The 21,228-nt window shown below is 44.1% G+C and overlaps 1 protein-coding gene across 3 annotated transcripts in view; it reads right to left on the bottom strand.

Moving 5' to 3' along the window:
* Positions 1 to 538: 538 nt before the first annotated feature.
* The window catches only part of wdr5 (WD repeat domain 5), a 64,461-nt gene continuing 43,771 nt past the window's right edge, over positions 539 to 21,228 (bottom strand). For all 3 annotated transcript variants that reach the window (XM_043687308.2, XM_043687307.2, XM_043687309.2), the window contains 5 exons: positions 19,244 to 19,319; positions 14,121 to 14,154; positions 12,612 to 12,686; positions 11,693 to 11,780; positions 539 to 2,487 (listed from right to left, as the gene is read on the bottom strand). In XM_043687308.2, the coding sequence (XP_043543243.1) occupies positions 2,387 to 2,487; positions 11,693 to 11,780; positions 12,612 to 12,686; positions 14,121 to 14,154; positions 19,244 to 19,319 (374 nt within the window). In that variant the 3' untranslated portion in view covers positions 539 to 2,386. The remainder of the gene's footprint in view (positions 2,488 to 11,692; positions 11,781 to 12,611; positions 12,687 to 14,120; positions 14,155 to 19,243; positions 19,320 to 21,228) is intronic.

Raw genomic sequence — 21,228 nt, 5'->3', positions numbered from 1 at the left:
GTGAGAGTCAGTGTGTGTGGGAGCCGTACCCCAATGAGAGTCAGTGTGTGTGGGGGCCGTACCCCAGTGAGAGTCAGTGTGTGTGGGAGCCGTACCCCAATGAGAGTCAGTGTGTGTGGGGGCCGTACCCCAGTGAGAGTCAGTGTGTGTGGGAGCTGTACCCCAGTGAGAGTCAGTGTGTGTGGGAGCCGGACCCCAGTGAGAGAAGACGACTGTGGAAGGCAGACACAGCACAGGAAGAGGCCCTTCAGCCCACCAAACATGTGCCAACAAATGATACCTTTTAAAAAATAAAAAAATGTTTGCCTGCGCAGAGTCCATATCCCTCTTTTCCCTGCCTAGCCATGTGTCTGTGAAGAAAAGTAAGCATGGCTTCATCAAGCCTTTACTCCAGTGTCATGCAGTGAGCCAGTGGGTGGGCAGTCACTAAGTGCCTGCTTCAGGTTCACTCGGCAGTAATGTCCTGTGTGTTTCAGAGAAATTGATATCAGGCTGAAACCTGCTATCAGATGATTTGCCAGCAATTAAAAACAACACATTTTTCTTATGATCAAACCTCTTGTATTGGCTGGAAATAGAGGGTAAAATTACATCCAAATCTCAGACAGGCTGAAAGTCTCGACACCCACGAGAGATCATCACAATTATTGGGCTATTCACAAGTACTGGGAAGAAGTGATTTCCTGTGTCTGTGGATTACACAGGACAGTCAGTAACTCAAACAAACTGACGTTTTAAAAGATATTGGCTCCACACAGTCACAAGGCCCTGTACAAAGCATGCCCAGGAAAAGCTGTCAGCACTGGAGATCACTGGGCAAGGTTTGGGGGAAAACATTTCAGCACCCATTTCCAACCAAGCCTTCAATATCCCCATGTCTTCCTGCCCATGAACTTCAATTCAGAAGCTGCAATGAACCTGGCCCCGTCGCTCAGCTAGTTTAAATAGGAAATCCTTCTTGCATTTGTGCTCGGTGACGTCAGCTCATTTCAAAGGGTCCTTTCCTGGGAAGTAAAAGTGTTGCCAGGTGCCTTAGCCAGCTCCACGTTTTCCACTCATTGTCGGCACAACTTACCTGCACTTGCCAACAAAGCAGGGAGTGGACTGGTGACGCTATGTTCCCCTGTCCCACATATACAGAACTGCTGACCCTGAACCATGCATGGGCATGGATTACAATGTCCGGAAGTGAGTTAAAAAGGTGAACAATATGCCCTTGCAGAGCAGTAACAACAGGGTGAATTTGTAGGCTTGCTATGGAGATTAGATTGCAGTTATTCTCAAAATTTGAAACTGGGGTCTGGAGCAGAGTAACCACATCATGGGTATGACCCTTGCTGACAGTACAAAGTCTATGGAAACCAATCACAATGACCAGAGTTTGACATCATAAGGATTAATGATCAAGTGACAGAGCTGGGACAATCAGAAGCATCCCCTTTGGTGGGTTTGATGCACGTACAGCACGACATTATCCACAGACTGAGCTGTCTGCAAATATGATCCAGTGTGGGCGAAGATTTATCCCAGATGCCTTTTGCACAAAAATTCAGTTTCATTTAGAAGCAACTGATAGATCGTCAGGAGCCTCAATAGTAGCACTGAGTCCTGAGACTGTTCTCAGGAAGACCATAGTCACCAGTGCTGTTACTGATGCTACAAGAGCTGAATACTGCTGGGAGAGATCTGGGCACAACAGTACTGAGGACAGGTCTACCAGGCTCAATCTTCCTATATTACACACGTGACCGGTGGCTGGGCAGGGGGGGGGGGTGCCAAACCAGAATCCCGTGGCAAATTAAGAAAAGTCACTGGAGTCAAGGGCAGTGACCAGTCAGTAGCTGGTCAGTTACCTGGGGCCACAATGAGCAATGGTTGGGGAGGGTTGGGGAGGGTGGGGAGGGGTGTGGGAAAAAAAGACAAGGAGTCACACAAATAAAAGGATTTAAAAGACAAGCTGGTTAACTGTCTAATTTAAACTTGCAGCTGTCAATGTTAAGTTTACAAAAACATTCTACCAACAACTAAACCTGCTTTTAAAAAATGAGTTTTCACAAGAAACCAGATGGGGGAAACCACAAGTGATTTGGTCACTAGAAAAAAACTTTAGTTGTGTGTATACACAGGTATGTGTGCACATCTGTGTGTAGGCGCAGGCTGTGCGTGCACATGTGTATGTTTTTTTTAAATGTACAATAATTTGTTAAGTGTTATGAATCTGCAGTAAAAACTGGATTTGTTCCAATGCTCCCACTGGGTCTGCAATCCCTCGTCACCAGTTTAGACAGAATCTAGAGTCTCAGACATCAGGAGTTTGAGAAGCCTGTCCCCATGTCAGAGAGGCTGGGACAGGATGTATTTTTCCAAGGGGAAGCTCTGTTGCTCTCTAACAGTCACTCCTCCAAAGTTTGATTGTCTTGTCATTCTCCAGTGCTGCTGACGCAATGATGTTTTCTGTTGGGTGACAGGCTGTGGAGATCACAACATCTGCAATGGAATAGGCAGAGAGTCGATGAGACAAACCCTGGGACCCCCTCCAACAAACATCACAACCACATGCAAAGTCCAGACAGAATCTAACGGTAAGATTCAAGGTCTCACAGCTGCTGAATTCATCATAAATTGTCATCTAGTGCTCACAAGGCAGCTGGTGCAGTCAAGGCCTGTGATCTGATCACACTGACTGCTTCCTCTTAGAGAGGGCGATACGGCCCAGAAGATGGGGCAGAGTGATACAAGCAAAGCAAAGCCAATAAAGGGTGATATCAGAAGTACTTTTCCAAGTGGGCACTAAATGGCCTCCTTCTGTACCCAAAACCCTTGGGAATGGACAACCAAGCCCCCACGAATTAAGCAAAATTAGAACAAGCTCCAACTGAAATTATACACATGCAGTTGAGGGAAGTTAGAGCTGGGTCTGCAGGAGATTCATTCAGTTAACAGGAGACAACGAGCAAGAGGCAGAAACCTCCAGAGCATCATGAATGCTGCACGCATTCGAATGGAATCTCATGTCCAGAAGCCCTTCGTATTCGACAAGGTGCTTTAAAATTGTGAAGTATTCAGTCAAAAAAGCCAGTGGGAAATCTTTTAACTTGGTATTATGTTCGGCACAACATTGTGGGCCAAAAAAGCCTGTTCCTGTACTTTACTGTTCTATGTTCAAACCCCAATCTTCATAGCATTCTCCTTAAATTCCACTTCCTCATTCCAACACCCACTCTTTATAAACCTGCACCACAGGATCCTCTTTTTTTACCCCAGCACCTGATTTCTTGCATAAATCAACACCGTAGAAATAATATCAAGGAATCTGTACTGGGGCCTCACCTTTTCAACATTTCTAGTGGCTTGTACACACAAACTGACACGGTCAACTTAGGCAGCATGAAGCATGGAAGAGAACTGAAAGTTGTACGAAGTTCTCATGAAATGCTAACTTTGTAAAGTTGTAAAGAGTAACTGAGGAGTTGTCAAAATTACTGACCAGTATGCAAACATCCCCACATCAGAGTTTGTGATGAAAGAAAGGTCACCAATGAAGCTAAAAGGTGGCTGGGCAAGAACACTACTCTAATGAACTCCTGCAGAGATGTCCCAGGCCTCAATATAGGAGACCCCAAGAACAACAGCCAACAACATCTTTGTGCTCAGGATTGCTCTGACCAGTGGAATCAGGAGATTCGGAAGCACATCTTTACACAAAGGGATGGGGAGAATGGAAATCTGAGCTCATTGCCCCAAGAAGCTTTCAGACGGAGGGGCAGTTGGCTAATTAACCACACCTGCACATCCCTGCTCACTACACAGCAACTTAGCATGGCCAATCCATCTAAACTGCTCATCTTTGGCAAAAATTAGATCGATAGATATTTGCTGGGTAATGAGTGTTATGGGATTAAAGTGGATGAATGCAGTTAAAAATCAGGAAATGGTAAGGAGGGAGAAACTCAAACATCACAATCACTGGGAAGTGGTACTAAATATATTGTTGGAGCTGTGGCTCACAAGTCCCTTTCCTGATGGTCTGAAAAGAACTGACAAACGAGCTGACAGATGCATTTGTTTTAATTTTCAAATGCTCCCTCGATTCCTAGACAGTCCCATTTAAATTGAAAGAAAGAAAATGTAACTACTTCATTCAAAACAGGAGGGAGATAGAAACAGTTTGTTTAACATCAGTTGCAGGGAAAATGTTAGAAACTATTATTAAAGAACAGAACACAGAAAACTTCAAGGTAAGTGGATAGCATCAACATGGTCATAATGAGAGTCACCACAAGAAACAGGAACAGGAGTAGGCTGCTTGCTTCCTTAAGCCTGCTGTGCCAGCCAACAGGATCACGGCTGATTCGACACTTGTCTCTATCTCTCCCTCTCCCCCTCCCCCCACATAACCCTTGATTTCCTGACTGATGAAGTATCTATTTCAACCTTAAACATACGGAGAAACACTACCCCCACAGCTGACTGTGGCAAGGAGTTCCAAAGACACAGCATAAGAAGAAAAAAAATTCATCCTTATCTCAGTCTTAAACTGGTGTTCTTTTATTAAGACTACACCCTCTGGTCCCAGACTCTCCCATGATGGGAAATGGAAACACCTTCTCAGCAGTGAGCCTGTCAAGCCCCATAAGAATCCTCTATATTTCAATGGGATCACCTCTCATTCTTCTAAACTCCGGTGAATAGAGTCCCATCCTGTTTAGCCTTTGCTCATAAGACAACCCCTTAAGACCCAGGCATTATCTGAGAGAACCTTCTCCGAACTGCCCCCAGTGAAATGACTTCTATCCTTAAATAAGGGGACCAAAATTGTTCACAGTACTCCAGATGTGGTCTCACCAACACCTTGCACAGTTTCAATAACACTTAGATTCAGAGATGTACAGCATAGAAACAGATCTTTTGGTCCAATTCATCGATGCTGACCAGATATCCCAACCTAAACTAGTCTCATATTGCTCTAAACCCTTCCTATTCATATACCCACCCAGATACCTCTTAAATATTGTAATTGTACCAGCCTCCACCACTTCCTCTGGCAGCTCAATTCATGCATGCACCATCCTCTGTGTGAAAAAGTTGCCTCTTAGGTCTCTTAAATTCCACGCCCCCCCCCCCCCCCCCCCCCCCCATCCTAAACCTCCGACCTCTAGTTCTGGACTATCCCACCCCAGAGAGAAGGCCCTATCTATTTGCCCTATCCACGTTCCTCATGATTTTATATAAGTTCTCTAAGGTCACCCCTCAGCCTCCGATGCTCCAGGGAAAACAGCCCCAGCCTGTCCAGCCTCTCCCTATAGCTCAGATCCTCCAACCCTGGCAACATCCTTGTAAATCTTTTCTGAACTCTTTCATGTTTCACAACATCTTTCCGATAGGAAGGAGACCAGAATTGCACGCAATATTCCAACAGTGGCCTAACCAATGTCCTGTACAGCCGCAACATGACCTCCCAACTCCTGTACTCAATACTCTGATCAATAAAAGAAAGCATACCAAACGCCTTCTTCACTATTCTATCTACCTGCGACTCCAGATTTAAGGAGCTATGAACCTGCACTCCAAGGTCTCTTTGTTTAGCAACACTCCCCAGCAACTCCTGTGAAATAAGGGCTAACATTCCATTACCCTTCTCGATTACCTGCTGCTCGTGTGTCGTGCTCAAATCCCTCAAGTGCGTGGGTTTCCTCCGGGTGCTCCGGTTTCCTCCCAAAGTCCAAAGATGTGCCGGTTAGGTGAATTGGCCACGCTAAATTGTCTGTAGTGTTAGGTGCAGGGGTAAATGTAGGGCAATGGGTCTGGGTGGGTTGCGCTTCGACGGGTCAGTGTGGACTCGTTGGGCCGAAGGGTTTGTTTCCACACTGTAAGTAATCTAATCGAAGTCCCTTTGTGTTGCAGCTTTCTGCAGTTTCCCTCCATTTAAATAACTGTATGTTCTTTTGTTCTCCCTTCCAAAGCGAACAACTTCACATTTTCCCACATTACACCCCAATTGCCATCTTTTTGCTCCGTGCTCAGCCTACCAATATCTCCCTGGAAACTGTCTGCATCCCTCTCACAATCTGCCTTTCCACCTATTTTAGTTTCATCTGCAAATTTGGCTACATTACCTTCACTTCCTTCTTCCAAGTCATTAATACATATTGTAAACGGTTGTGTTTCTAGCACTGATTACAGATTGCCAACCTGTAAAAGAACCCCTTATTCCCCACTCGCTGTTTCCTGCCCACGAGTCAATTCTCTACCCATGCCAATATACCAACTCAACACCATGGGGTAGTATGTCACAACATTACATTTCGAAAGGTACCTTGTTGAACATCTTCTGGAACTCCAAATCTACTGGTTCCCCTCTACCCACTCTGGTTGAGCCTTTCTTAATAAACTTTAATAAGTTAGTCAGACACTATTTTCCTTTCAGGAAGCCATACTGACTCTGCTTGATTAGATTACAATTTTCCAAATGTTCTGTTATTAGAATCTCAGAAGCCTGACAGAGTGGAAGCAAGCCATTTGGCTCATCGAGTCCACACTGATCCCCTGAAGAGTCCTGTAATCCCACCCCATACCTGAATCCTACATTTCCCATGGGCTAGGCTAATTTACACATTCCTGAACACTATTGACCATGCTAAATTGCCCATCTACCTAACCTGCACCTTTGGACTGTAAGACAAAACCCACACAGACACATAGAAAATGTGCAGTTGTCCTAGCACTGAGAGGCAGCAGTGTTAATCAGTGAGCCACCGTACTGCCTTTGAGCCACCATGCTGCCATACTGCCTTAATAATGGATTCCAATTCTTTGACAACAATATAGTTAGGCAATTGGCCTAAAGTTACCCGCTTATTGTCTCCCTCCCTTTTTGAATGGGGTGTCACAATAACAGTTTTCCAATCTGCTGGTACTTTGCCAGACTCCAATGACACTTGGAAAATTACAACTAACACACCAGTACCAGAGGGTTTGGGTTATAGGGAGAGGCTGAATAGAACCAGGCTTTGCTTTTTCCCCTTGAAGCATTGGAGGCTGAGGGGTGACCTCATAGTGCTTCACAAAATCATGAAGGGTATGGATAAGGTGAATGGCCAAGGTCTATTTCCTCGGATGGGGGAGTCCAACACTAGAGGGCATATGTTTAACAGAAAGATTTAAAAAGGATTGAGGGGTAACTTTTTCACGCAGAGGGTGGTGTGCGTTTGGAATGAGCTGCCAGAGGAAGTGGTGGAGTCTGCTACAATTACAGCATTTAAAAGACGTCTGGATGGGTATATGAATAGGAAGGGTTTAGATGGTATGGACCAAATGCTGGCAAATGGGACGAGATTTATTTAGGATATTTGGTCAGTGTGGATAGGCTGGACCAAAGAGTCTGATCCCATGCTGTATGACTATTGTCTCTGGTGCTACTTCTTTTAGGATCAGAGGATACAAGCATCAGGGCCAAGGACTTATCTACCTTTAGCCCCCATTAGTTTGGCTAATACTACTTCTCTAGTGACAGTGCTTAATTCCTGTCTCCCTGGAATTCTTTAGTATTAATGGAATGTTTGAAGACTCCATTGTAAAGACTGATTGAAGTTATCTATCTATTTAACTCCCCTGCTATCCTTTTTCCTCAAAACCATCTCCTCAGATTCATTTTCTAAGGGGCTTATATTCACTTTGACCTCTTGTTTTCTTTTATACATTTAAAAGCGTTATCAGCTTTTTAAAATATTTCTCTTAGTTTGCTCTAGTGGTTTATTTTCTGCCTTTATCTTTTTGTCCTCCTTTGCTGGATTCTGAAGTTATCCTAGCCTTCCGGGATACCACTGACTTCTGCTTCCTTTGATGTCATTTCTTTCAGCTTAATACTCGCCTGAACTTCCTTGATGAGCCATTGTTGGTTTATCACTCTCAATCTTTCCTCGTTATACAAATGTACTTTTGCTGAGAGTCATGAATCACCTCCTCAAATGCTGCTTTCTTACTGTCATTCATGTTAATTTACCCGCCTAGTTCACTTTAGCCAACTCTATCCTCATTTCATTGTAATTCCCTTTACTTAAGTTAACCAGTTCTTGCTAGTTTTTTTACACTTGAACAGAAAATGAAATTCTATCATATTATCACCACTTGCTAGGGAATCATTTATTCATGCTGCCTCATTCTCCATAACCAGATCCAAGGTAGCCTGTCGCCTGGTTGGCTCTATGTCATATTGCTCTCGGAAACTACGCCTAATTCATCATGAACTTCAATTTGATTAACCCAATCAACAGAAGATTAAAGACACCCAAAATTATAATTCTATTGTTTTTACGTGCTCTGCCAATTTATTGATTAGTAGCCTTTCCCCACAGAGTAGCGACTGCCCAGCAGTCTGTACACTACTCTGATCAATGTTGTCTTTGCTTTGCTGTTTTCTTTTCCTCCATCCAAATGCTCTGTCCATCATTTGAGCTTATATGATCTCTCAACTGTTCTCTTTTTGCCTCTTATTACACAGTGCTACCCCACTAGTTTTGCCATCTCTCCTGTTTCTGAGGGGTCAAAACTCTGAGCGTTAAATTCCGAGTTTTGATCTCCTTGTAACCATGTTTCCATAATGGCTATGAGAACATATTAATTTATCTCAACTGGCGTTATCAGTTTTTCTACCTTATTCCAAATCTTTCAAGTTTCTTCATTTTGCTGTTTCCCTACTCTTCGAAGGCTCTTCGTACAATATTATGTTCTTACATTCTGTCAGCTACATAAGAATCCTACTCATCGACTACAGTGCAGCCTTCAATACTATTATCCCCTCGAGACTTATTACTAAACTTAGTGATCTCAAACTAAGCCCCATTCTCTGCAATTGGATCCTCAGGTTCCTAACCCACAAGTCACAATCAGTGAAGATTGGGGACAATATTTCATCCTCACTATAACACTCAACACTGGAGCCCCCCAGGGATGCGTACTCAGCCCCTACTGTACTCACTGTATACCCATGACTGTGTCACCAAATAATAGACTAATGCCATTTACAAGTTTGCTGATGACACCACCATAGTTGATCGAATCTCAGATAGTGACAAAACAGACTACAGATGGGAGGTGCAGGATCTGTAAAAATGGTGCACTGAGACCAACCTAGCTCTCAATTACAGCAAAACCAAGGAACTCATTATTGACTTTTGGCAGGATGTCACTCATGCGCTCTATACATTAATAGCACAGAGGTGGACCGAGTGGAGAGTGTCAAGCTCCTGGGAGTGGTCATCAACAACAAGCTTTCTTGGAATCTTCACGTGAACACATTGGTCACAAAGGTCCAACAATGTCTCTTCTCCCTCAGGCAGCTGAGGAAATTTGCCATGATGGCGAATACCCTTGCCAACTTTTATAGGTGCATCATCGAGAGTATTCTGTCTGGATGTATCACTACCTGGTATGACAACTGTACCATTCAAGATCGGGGACTGTTACAGAGAGTGGTGAACTCGGCCCGGACAATCACAAAGGCCAACCTCCCATCTATAGAATCCATCTACCAGGCCTGCTGTCAAGGAAAAGCTGCCAGCATTCTCAAAGATCCATCGCACCCTGGCAATGTTTTTCTACAACCTCTACCATCGGGGAGAAGGTACAGAAGCCTGAACACATGCACCAGCCGGTTTCGCAACAGTTTCTACCCTGCTGTTGTTAGAATACTGAATGGACTCACAAACTCTTAACATTTGCATGTACCTGTGTCTTTGTTTTTGCCGCTGTTTACCTATTATTTACTATCTCTGCTACTTAACTCCGTGATCTGCCTGTATTGGTCGCAGGACAAAGCTTTGCACTGTGCCTCTCTACACGTGACAATAAATGCAATTTTCTGGTATTAATCAACCCCATCCCTAAACTGCTGAGTGGTCTAGTGGTATCATCACTGGACTGTTAATCCAGAGACTGGGGTAATGTTTTACGGATCCAGATTTGAATCCCACTATGGCAGGTGGCGGAATATGAATTCAATGAAAATCTAGAATGCGAGTCTAATGATGACCATGGACCCATTGTTGATTTTGGAAAGTGTGTTCACTAATGTCCTTTAGGGAAGGAATCTGCCATCCTGACCTGGTCTGGCCTACATGTGACTCCAGACCCACAGCAATGTGGTTGACTCCCAACTGCCCTCTGGGTAATTAGGGACTGTCTATAAATGCTGATCTCGCCAGCGATGCCCTCATCCAATAAATTTTTAAAAACCTGCAATCCTACCTTCTCCTTTCTCTTTGATTGTATAATTTTCCATACAAATGAACCCACTGCCCCACTCTTTAGTTCAAAGCCCTAACTACAGTCAAGACGCAGATCAGCTCTGATCACACTAAACAGCAGAGGAGGCTAGAGGGGTTCACTGGCCTACTCCTGCGCTATGTTCCCATGTAAGATACAAAGCAGCCATGCCCCTATAAACAGCCCAGTGTGCAAACTCATTTGTTTGTAAAACCAGGAAGGTTTGAAGTTTGGTTTCGTGCAACTGACAATACTCACTCGAGTCAGAAGTTCAGATAAGTCTCTGCACATCAAACACTTAAAGTGGAGAGTTTGTGTGTTTTATTTTTGAGGGTGCAAACACAGGGTCAATGAAGGCAGCACATTTCACGTAGTTAACAGCGATTATATTAATACTTTAAATGCAGTCCAACACACCAGACTGGTCAGAAGAGTAAAAGCTCCTGGCATTCAGGGAAAAGACAAATTGGATTCAAACTTGACTCAATCGCAGGAAGATGTTTTGTCATTGATGGGTGTTTTGTGATTGGACCTTTGTTTCCAAGTGACTTGCATGAGGCTCAGTACTAGATGCTTGCTATTTATACTATATAACTAAAATGTGGGGGAGGTTTGCAGATGGTTTGAAAATTAGCCATGTGGTTGAAAATGAGGAAGATAGATATGGATTACAGGATATTATTGAACAAGTCAGATGGACAGAGAAGTGGCATCAGGATTCAGCTCAGAAATTAAGTAATACATGTAGTGAGAAAAACAAATACAGCAAGGGAATGTAAATAACTGAAAACTTCAAAATGTGCAGATTGATAAGGGGATTAAGATGGCATATGGAACACGTTCCTTTATTGGCTGAGACCTGGAGTATAAGAACTGGGAGGTTGTGCTAGAACTGCATCAAACATGATGAGACTACAGCTGGACAACTGGATAAAATTCTGCTCACTAGTGATTTTTAAGGATGTTTTCAGGAAGGGAGAATGCTCGTGACAAGTTTGGTAGGCTGGGATTGTTTCCTTTGGAACAGAGGAGGCCAAGGAGAGATTTAATTGAGGAGTACATCATCATAAGACCTGAGACAGAGTGGTTAGGATGAACTTGTTTTCATCAGCAGAGATTAATGACTGGCGCATAATTATGAAGTATTGGAGTGGTGTTGAATGTTATTTTATCCAGAGGCTAGTGGATGTCTGGAATTCACTGCCTGAAAAGGGTGACAGAGACAGAAACACTTTTCGTCTTTTAAAAATAGACTTGAAAATGGACTTGTGGTTCTCCAGGCCATTGGGGTGAGAGAGTGGAGGCTAGATTGGACAGCTTCTGATCAGCATGTGGCCAGTCACAATGGGCCATAATGGTGCGTTTCTATGTTGTAACCTGAATGTTCCAACCCCATGAACGTTGTGTTCAGACAAGGGACCGGACTCACCTGTGTGCCCTTGTAGTTTCTGCACTATCTCCTTTGTCTGGAGGTTCCAGATATACACAAAGTTGTCCTCAGATCCCGAGACAATCCACTTCAAAACAAAAATCTCAATTATTCACCAAAATATTACACAATTCAGAGAACAGAAACTGGCTATACCACCCAACAGCTCTCTGCTGATATTTAGGCTTCACCTCACCCAAGTCAACATCCTTTCATTCCTTACTACTTAATGGATCAATGCAACTTCCCCTTAAATGCATCCATACTATTCCCTTCAATTGCTTCCTCTGGGGGCAATTCCACTTTTGCCCCATTCTTTAGATAACAGCTCCTCAGCTCCTGGTTGGGTTTGTGTTTTATGGCTCTCCTGTTCTAGTCGAGGCTACCTGACCAAACGGTTTCATAATTTGAAGCAACACCAGCCTCCTCAGTCTTCCCTGATAGGGTGCTCAGTTGCGGTACTACCCTTGCAAATCATTTTCCATTTTCAACTACGGAGACCAGAACTGTGCAGTGTTAACTGCACTTAAATAAATTTAAAACATCTTGCTCTGATCAGAGAGCTTAATTTCAAAAATATCATCTCCGAGCTCTCCAAATCCACAGGAAGCAGATGGTTTCCATCCTTGGTTATAACAATCACAGGCCAGCCTCCCATTCTCAACAGGGAACCTGCCTCTGTATTGCTGTTCAGTAACCCTAACTGATAATGCTAGGGTTTGCCAAAGTCTAACATGCTTTACAGTTCAGTAACTTGGCAAGGTTCATGCATACAGAATAATGACTTGGAGAGGAAAAGGTCAAGGCCACAGATCCTAGCCACCAGCCACTTTAGGAATGGGAACTCAATTACACCACTGCCTATAATACAAACTGGGCAACTGCATCCCCAGAATGCAAGACAAACTGTTGGACTTACCTTGCCACCAGTAACTGAGAAGTTGGCAAATATGCAGTATTTTTCATTTTTGTGTCCTGTGTAGGTCTTCAAACACTGAAACACATACACAAAATGTCAGCAACTCTTCCCAGCTGGCATTCCATCAGCAAACAACATCAGCTAAAGCGTTCAGAGTGACACACAGGTACTTTCACAATTGCCCTATTGCAATGTTCCCTTCTAAAGGACATGGCTGTGGAGTGGTTCAGGGATCCCCTGCTAATCGGTGTGTTGACACATGGAAGCTGCACATGGACCTTGGAGATTCATGCAGCGGAAAAAAAAATTAGGGGAAGCATTGCTCCATTAAAGGTGGAGGATATCAAAAGTTCAAATATGAAATTTCAAAGTGAAAGAGAGTAATTTTACATCTTTGATGGTGATTATCTGAACTCAGAAGCTGCCGAGCAAAGAGAAACTTGCAGACACTTGTACACCCACTTGGTTCTGAGGTCAAAATCAATATTGTACAATATAAAGACTGATTGTTCACCCTGCAGTTTGAAAAAAAAAAAGAAAGATGGGTTTGCCCTCTGGTCTAAGTGCCAAAAATATCCTGGTATAAAAATCACAGGAGGCAACCATTTGACCCACTATTCCTGTGTCAACTCCAAAATCCAGAAAAGCCACCCAATCCTGCTCCCCAACTTGCACCATATTCCTGCAAATGTTTCCTTTTCAAGCATTTATTCGATTCTCTTTTAAAGGCTGGTAAATCTGATTCCACTACCCTTTCATGTCGCAGATTCTATATCACAGTTAAAAGACAACTTGCATCTCCTGTCTCTTCGTCCATTTGACCTCCTGGATTCAGGTAGTGAGCAGCACAGACCACACGGAATTCAGATTCAAGGTCAGATAGCACTGTAAGCTGCTGGGAGACAAGGCCATCACTAAAGAGGATAGAATGGAATTCATCAGTGCTGGGAAACTGTTTCAAATCAGTTTCTTTGACACTCCTTCCCAGAACCTGCATCTCTCAGTTCAAGTGAAGCTCATTCCATTGGTACAGCTCCCAATTTCATCAGTACTGGTGCTACTGCCCCCACAATCAAAATCCAAATCGCCAACATTAGCCTTTAGGCCACACATTCATTCCCCTATTTTATTTACGATATGTCAATTTGTTTGTGACTCAGGTTACAACCTGATGAAGGGCTTTTGCCCAAAATGTCGACTTTCCTGCTCCTCGGATGCTGCCTGACCTGCTGTGCTTTTCCAGCAACACTCTAATCGAGACACTAACAACAGATGACCTCTGCTTTTCAAGTTAAGCCTTAATTAGCCATATATCCAGACAGAATCTCTTACCAAGCAGGACAGTACAGCTTTCTAGACTCACATTCGACTGTCAGAGAACTGTGACTGTCCCTGGATGACATTGGTCCCTGTTGTCACTGCATTCTTTCAAAAATCAATGAATTCCTGAACCAGTGTCATGGAAGGGAAAGCTGGGGAAATATAAACTATTAGCCTTGCTACACATACCTTTCCTTTGCTGTAGTCCCAAAGTTTCAGTGTGCTGGAAAAAAAAAAGAGACATTTTTCTGTCAGTAAATGGAAATCTGGAGTTTTCCAAGTGAGGTCAGATCACAGCTGTTTCTGCTACAGACCAAAGCAGCTTTGTTCCCCGTCCTTGGCCCAGCTCACTACCTTTTCCTACCCCAGCAAGTAAAAGAGACCGAGCAATATCACAGAGGACTTGAAAAGATCTTTTAAAAGTTATTTCATGCAATGCAAGTGCTGCTGGCTGGGCCAACAATTGTTGCCCAGTCGTACTTGCCCTTGAACAGGGTGGCTTGCTGAGCCATAACAGAGGACAGTTAAAAGTCAGCCCCATTACTACGGAGTCATATGTAGGCCAGACCAGGTAAGGAAAGGACAGCGCATCATGTCTGAAAAGGGCATTAGTGAAACTGGTGGGTTTTCACATCAATTGCCAATATTCCCATGATCAAGATGTCATTATACCAGCACAGCATTAACTTGGACCTTGGGATTACTAATCCAATGAGATGACAACTATTTCATCATATCCATCTATCATCAGGATACCTAGACCATTGAGAAGCCTTGTGGGGAAGGTGGGACCTGTACATGAAGGACGGGTTACATCTGAACTGGTGGGGCACAAATGTCCTGGGTGGGAGATTTGCTCGTGTGGTTCAGGAGGGTTTAAACTAGTTTGGCAGAGGGGTGGGAACCAGAGCTACATATCGGGGAGGGAGGTGGTGGTTGTAGATGGGACAGTGAGAGGATGTAGTGAATCTATCAGGGAGAATTTTCATGTGAACAAATAACGGGATTGGTTGAAGTGTGTCAGCTTTAACGCAAGGAGTAACCGAAATAAGAGTGACAAACTTAGAGCATGGATCAGTACTTGGGACTATGATGCTGTGGCCATAATGGAGACGTGGGTTTCAAAGGGGCAGGAATAGTTGCTGGAAGTTCCAGCGTTTAGAACATTTAAAAAGAACAGGGAAGGTGGAAAAAAGAGAGGAGGGGGTATAGCATTGCTAATCATAAAGTGGGTCACAGCTCTAGAAATGAAGGTTGTTGAGGAAGGCTGGTCTATGGAGTCAGTGTGGGTGGAGGTTAGGAACACCAAGGGAGCAGCCATTTACAGACCCCCTAATAGCAGTACAGAGATTGAAGAGCTAATAGGCTGGCAGATTTTGGAAAAATGCAGATGTAGCAGGGTTGTGGGTATGGGCGATTTCAACTTTTCCCAGTGTTGACTGGAACCTCCTTGGTGCAGATGGTTTGGATGGAGCCGTTTTTGTCAGGTGTGTTCAGGGGTGTTTCCCTACTCAGTACGCAGACAGACCGACGAGGGGTGAGGCCATTTTGGATTTGGTGCTCGGAAATGAGCCTGGACAAGTGTCAGAACTCGCAGTTGTGGAATACTTTGGTGACAGTGATCACAACTGCCTCACATTTACTATAGCCTTGGAGAGGGAAAGGAGCAGTTACCATGGGAAGATACTTACTTTGGGAAAAGGAAATTATGACGCTATCAGACAGGAGTTGGGAAGTACAGATAGGGAGCAATTGTTCCACAGAAAGGACACAACGGACATGTGGAAACTTTTTAAGGAGCAGCTGTTGCGAGTGATGCGTAAATGTGTTCCTCTGAGACAGGCAAGAACGAGTAAGATTAAGGAGCCTTGGATGATGAGAACAGAGGAGCTTTTCGTCAAAAGGAAGACGGCAGCTTATGCAAGGTGGAGGAAGCAAGGATCTAGCACAGCTTTACAGGATTACAGGCTTATGAGAAAGGAGCTCAGAAATGGACTGAGGAGAGCCAGGAGGGGGCACCAAAAGGTTTGGTGGGAAGGATTAGGGAGAAGGTACGGCCAGTCAGGGATAGCGGAGGGAACTTGTGCGTGGAGTCTGAGCAGATAGGGGAAGTCCTAAATGAGATTTTTGCTTTGTTTTCACTAAGGAAAGGGACCTTGTCGTGAATAAGAACTTTGAGGAGGCAGGAAAGAGTCTTGAACAGATCAAGATTGATGAAGTTGATGTGCTGGAAAATTTGGCAAATATTGAGATTGATAAGTCCCCAGGGCCAGACCAGATTTATCCAAGGTTGCTCCGGGAGGTGAGAAAGGAGGTTCCTAAGCTGGTTGCGAAGATCTTTGCTTCCTCACGCTCCATGGGAATCGTACTGGAGGATTGGAGGGAGATGAATGTTGTTCCTGTTTTAAAGAAGGGTAATAGGGAAATCCCTAGCAATTACAGACCAGTCAGTCTTACGTCTGTGGTCAGCAAGGTTTTGGAAAGAATTCTGAGGGATAGAATTTATGACTATTTGGAAAACCATAACATGATTAAAAGCAGTCAGCATGGCTTTGTGAGGGGCAGGCAATGCCTCACAAATCTTATTGAGTTCTTTGAGAAGGTGACGAGACAGACCGACGAAAGTTGAGCAGTGGATGTGGTGTATATGGACTTGAGCAAGGCATTTGATAAGGTTTCCCCTTGGTAAGGTCATTCATAAAGTCAGGAGGTTAGATTAGATTTGATTAGATTCCCTACAGTGTGCAAACAGGCCCTTCGGCCCAACAAGTCCACACCAACCCTCCAAAGAGTAACCCACCTATTTCCCTCTGACTAATGCACCTAACACTATGGGCAATTTAGCACGGCCAATTCACCTGACCTACACATCTTTGGACTGTAGGAGGAAACTGGAGCACCCAGAGGAAACCCATGCAGACACGGGGAGAATGTGCAAATCCACACAGACAGTCGCCCGAGATTGGAATCGAACCTGGGACCCTGGTACTGTGAGGCAGCAGTGCTAACCACTGAGCCACTGTGGTGTGGGATACAGGGAGATTTGGCTGTCTGGATTCAGAATTGGTTGGCTGACAAAAGACAGAATGATTGTAGATGGAAACTATTCTGCTTGGAGGTCAGTGGTGAGTGGGGTCCCACAGGGCTCTGTTCTTGGGCCTCTGCTCTTTGTAGTTTTGATAAATGACTTGGATGAGGAGGGTGTGGGGTGAGTTAGTAAATTTTCAGATGACACAAAGGTTGGAGATGTCGTTGATAGTATAGGAGGGCTACTGCAGGCTGCAGAGCGACATAGACAGGATGCAGAGCGGGCTGAGAAATGGCAGATGGAGTTCAACCTGGATAAATGTGAAGTGATGCATTTTGGACGGTCACACTTGAATGCTGAACATAGGATTAAAGACAGGATTCTTGGCAGTGTGGAGCAACAGTGAGATCTTGGTGTTCAAGTGCATACATCCCTCAAAGTTGCCACCCAATTAGACAGGATTGTGAAGAATGCATATGGTGTTTTGGCTTTCATTAACAGGGGGATCCAGTGTAAGAGCCACAAGGTTTTGCTGCAGCTCTACAAGTCCCTAGTGAGACCACACTCTGAATAGTGTGTCCAGTTCTGGTCACCATATTATCGGAAAGATGTGGAGGCCTTGAAGAGGGTGGAAAGAAGGTTTACCGGGATTCAGCCTGGACTGGAGGACTTGTCTTACGAAGAGAGGTTGACTAAGCTTGGACTTTTCTCTCTGGAGAGGAGGAGGAAGAGAGGTGACCTGACCGAGATGTACAAGGTAATGAGAAGCATGGATAGAGTCAATAGCCAGAGACTTTTCCCTAGAGCAGGATTGGCTGGCACGAGGGGTCACAGTTTTAATGTGTTAGGAGGAAGGTATAGAGGAGACGTCAGGGGTAGGTTCTTTATGCAGAGAATTGTGAACACATGGATAGCAGTGAATTGAGGGGTGGGTAGGTTAGGTTATTTTGTTTTAGATTAGGATTAATCCTCAGTACAACATTGTGGGCCGAAGGGCCTATTCTGTGCTGTACTTTTCTATGTTCTATGTTGTTTGTGACTAATGAACCTAGAAAGGTCACACTGCAGTGCCCTGAGCACATAGACCCTGCTACAAGTGTGCTGTCCAGATGAAGGGCCTATTTCAATACCTCAAACTAGCAAGTGCAGTAATTTCAACATCTGACAGCCTCAGTGTTATCCAACTGCTGGGGTAAGTCATAAGCAAAGTAATTCGAGAGGAGGGGGGAAAGGTAGAGTGCAGGGGTCAATGAGCATGGGACTGACATCAAGCAGGTGGGAGTTCATGGCATGATGCTGGATGGGGTGAGGTGGCATTGGGGCAACTGGACATTCTTGGAGTTTGTGAAAACTAGAGGATACTGAACTGTTTGGACCCTTTCAGGAACTAAACTGGATTTTACCAAGGGAGAAGGGAACTCAGGATTTCTTGAGGAATAAGGTCAATAGCTGAAAATGTGTTGCTGGAAAAGCGCAGCAGGTCAGGCAGCATCTAGGGAACAGGAGAATCGAGGTCAATAGTTTAATGTGGGCTGGAATCCACTGCTGATTATACAGAATTGTGAAAAACAGCCAAGTCAGGCCTTTACTGCCTTTAATTGAAGGAATCAGAGTTTTGAAGGACACTGTGGTCTTCCTGTGCTGATGGCTGCCTGACAAACCTTTCGATCTTGATTTCTATTTCAAAAACCCAGGGAGTCAGTTGGATGAAAGCCTCCAAAGTTTGCAGTAAAAGTTGCAAGTCTAAATCTCTCTGGTGGAAGAAGCCGGAAACTTCATCAAGTTTGAACAATTCAGTATTTTGATTATTTTGTAAACCAAGAGAAGCTGAAAACTGACCATTTTTCAAAGACTTGGAACCAATAGGATTTAAAAAGCAAAACTTGCTGCAAGATTTTCCATCAGTCTGCATCAATCACCAAGACATCCGGTTCACTAAGAAACTGACAAATTCTCTTTTGTTTTTCAGATATTGGCCAACAGGTTTTTGTTCACCTTTCTTTTAAAAGAAAACTATTTCTGGCGAGTCTTTGTCCTTTGTGTGGGGTGTTTGCTTGTGTTGGGATTAACAGAGAAGATCATTCTTATTAAAGATTCTAGTATAGATATTAACCAATTTTGCCACTTGCTTTCAGCAAATGATTTTTGTTTTATAATGAACGGGTAATTTTGAGTTCTTAAAGAAACCTTGTGAAAGTCCATTTTATTTTGGATAGCAGTACAAAAAGGTAATAATCGCCTAGGAAGTAAAAGGTAGTACGTGATGTCGGTAGAAGTTCCTTACTTGTCAAGTGTTGCGGCCAGAATATATTTCCCATTCGGGGAGAACTTCACGAAGGACACAGGAGGATTATCGTCATCTGTTGAGGGAAAGGTACTGTTATGAATATGTTTGAGATGGACAAATGGTCCCAATCCTTCACAGTGAGCTGACTGGATCGTAACTCCCCCCACAGCACGGAAATAATTTTCAAATGGAAGTTCTGCCCCATGAATTGAGATAGGTCAACTTGACTTTGGTCCTTGATCATTCATTGTTATAGTGAGTGTGGATCGAAACACAGCAAACCAAAATGATTTGAGAAATTTGTTCTTGGTCTATGGAGCTCTCAGTCACAGTGATCCCTGGATTAGAGAAAGGGGACTGAGGGCCAATTCCTGATCTATGCCTAGTGATGCCTGGTTTAGAGAGGGATGATAATCAGCCAGAGTTCCAACTCATGATACCTACTGGAAAACATGTGGACGACATTACGCAAAGCTACAGTGCCTGTCTCAACTTATCAACACACAATTTAGTTTCACTTAAAAATTATAAATAATTCTTATTTAATTAATTAAAAATTAATAAAAATTTATGAGAAGGAAGTTCCCAGGAAGAGGGGGACAGAAGCTGAGATGCCACACAAATATCTTGTACTTGTAAAAACAAAAGCACTGCAGATGATGTAAATCAGAAACAAGAACAGAAATTGGTGGAGAAGCTCAGCAGGTCTGGCAGCATCTCTGGAGAGAGAGCAGAATTAATGTTTCAGATCGAGGAACCCTTCCTCAGAAGGGTCAGTAGGTAGGAAAATGTTGGTTTATATGCAGATGACGGATGGAGGGAGGAAGTAGTCAAGGGTAAATGGTAGGTGGTAACAGAACCAAAAGAGAGGAGAATAGTTAGACAAAGGAGTGGATTACCATCTAGCTAGGACGGTGATTGGCTACAAATGCGGACTGTTTGTGGCTAACAATAGGTTGTGTGTAACAGCAGACTCCGTGACAACAGGGTTAAAGTTTCAGGTCGAGTCAACCTTCCTCAGAGCCTTCTTGACCCGAAACACTAACTGATTTCTACCCACAGATGCTGCCAGACCTGCTGAGCTTTTCCAGCAATTTCTGTTTTGGTTTCTGATTTTCAGCATTCACGGTTCTTTCAGTTTTTATGTGATAACAAGGCCTGCATGTGAGAGTTGGGGGTAGGACATGGGAGAGCTCACGTTATCAGCTGCGATTGCAGGGGAAGGGGCCATATACAGTCTTGCACCATGTTTCCTGTAAAGACACTATTTTATTCTCCCAGTTTCTCCGCCATGTCTGTTCTGATGAGGCCAACTTCAACAAGGGAGCTTCCAAAACGTCCATCATCGTCCTTAACGGAGGACTCCCCAGCACCGTTGTTGACAGGGCCCTGAACCGGGTCCGACCCATCCCCCACACCTCCGCTCCTTCCTCCCGCAACAGCAATAAGGTCTCCCTTGTACTCACCTACTATCCCTCTAGCATCCACTTCCAGAGGATCATTAGCCTATTTCCACCACTCCAGCGAGATGCCTCCACCAGACACACATTCCCCTCCCCGCCTTTGTCTGCCTTCCATAGCCACTCTTCCGTCACTCCCAACAGCCTCACAGCACCTTTCTCCCTCTTCAGTATCCAAGGGTCCAAACACAACATCACCTGCACTTACACAATCTAGTCTACATATGCTTGCAATGTGATCTCTTCTACATTGGGGAAATGAAGCATAGACTGGCTGACCGCTTCACAGAACATCTATGTTCTGTTTGTAAAAGTTGGCCCTCAGCTTCCAGTTGCCTGTCACTTCAACATCTCATGTTCTCTGGGCAACATCTGTTTCAGGCTTGCTGCAGTGCTACAGTGAAGCTCAGTGCAAGGTGGAAGAACAGCACCTCTTTTTCTGCCTTGGTACCCTGCAGCTTTTGGACTCAATATTAAAATTCAATAATAAGCTCTCCCATTACCTTACCAGGCCCCTACACA

The sequence above is a fragment of the Chiloscyllium plagiosum genome, unplaced genomic scaffold (genome assembly GCF_037043375.1).
Source record: "Chiloscyllium plagiosum isolate Xiang-an unplaced genomic scaffold, Cpla_swu_hap1 HiC_scaffold_21, whole genome shotgun sequence".
In the NCBI taxonomy this organism is placed as follows: domain Eukaryota; kingdom Metazoa; phylum Chordata; class Chondrichthyes; order Orectolobiformes; family Hemiscylliidae; genus Chiloscyllium; species Chiloscyllium plagiosum.
Note: the sequence above shows the minus strand (reverse complement) of the source record. Positions and strands in the feature narration are given on the sequence as shown.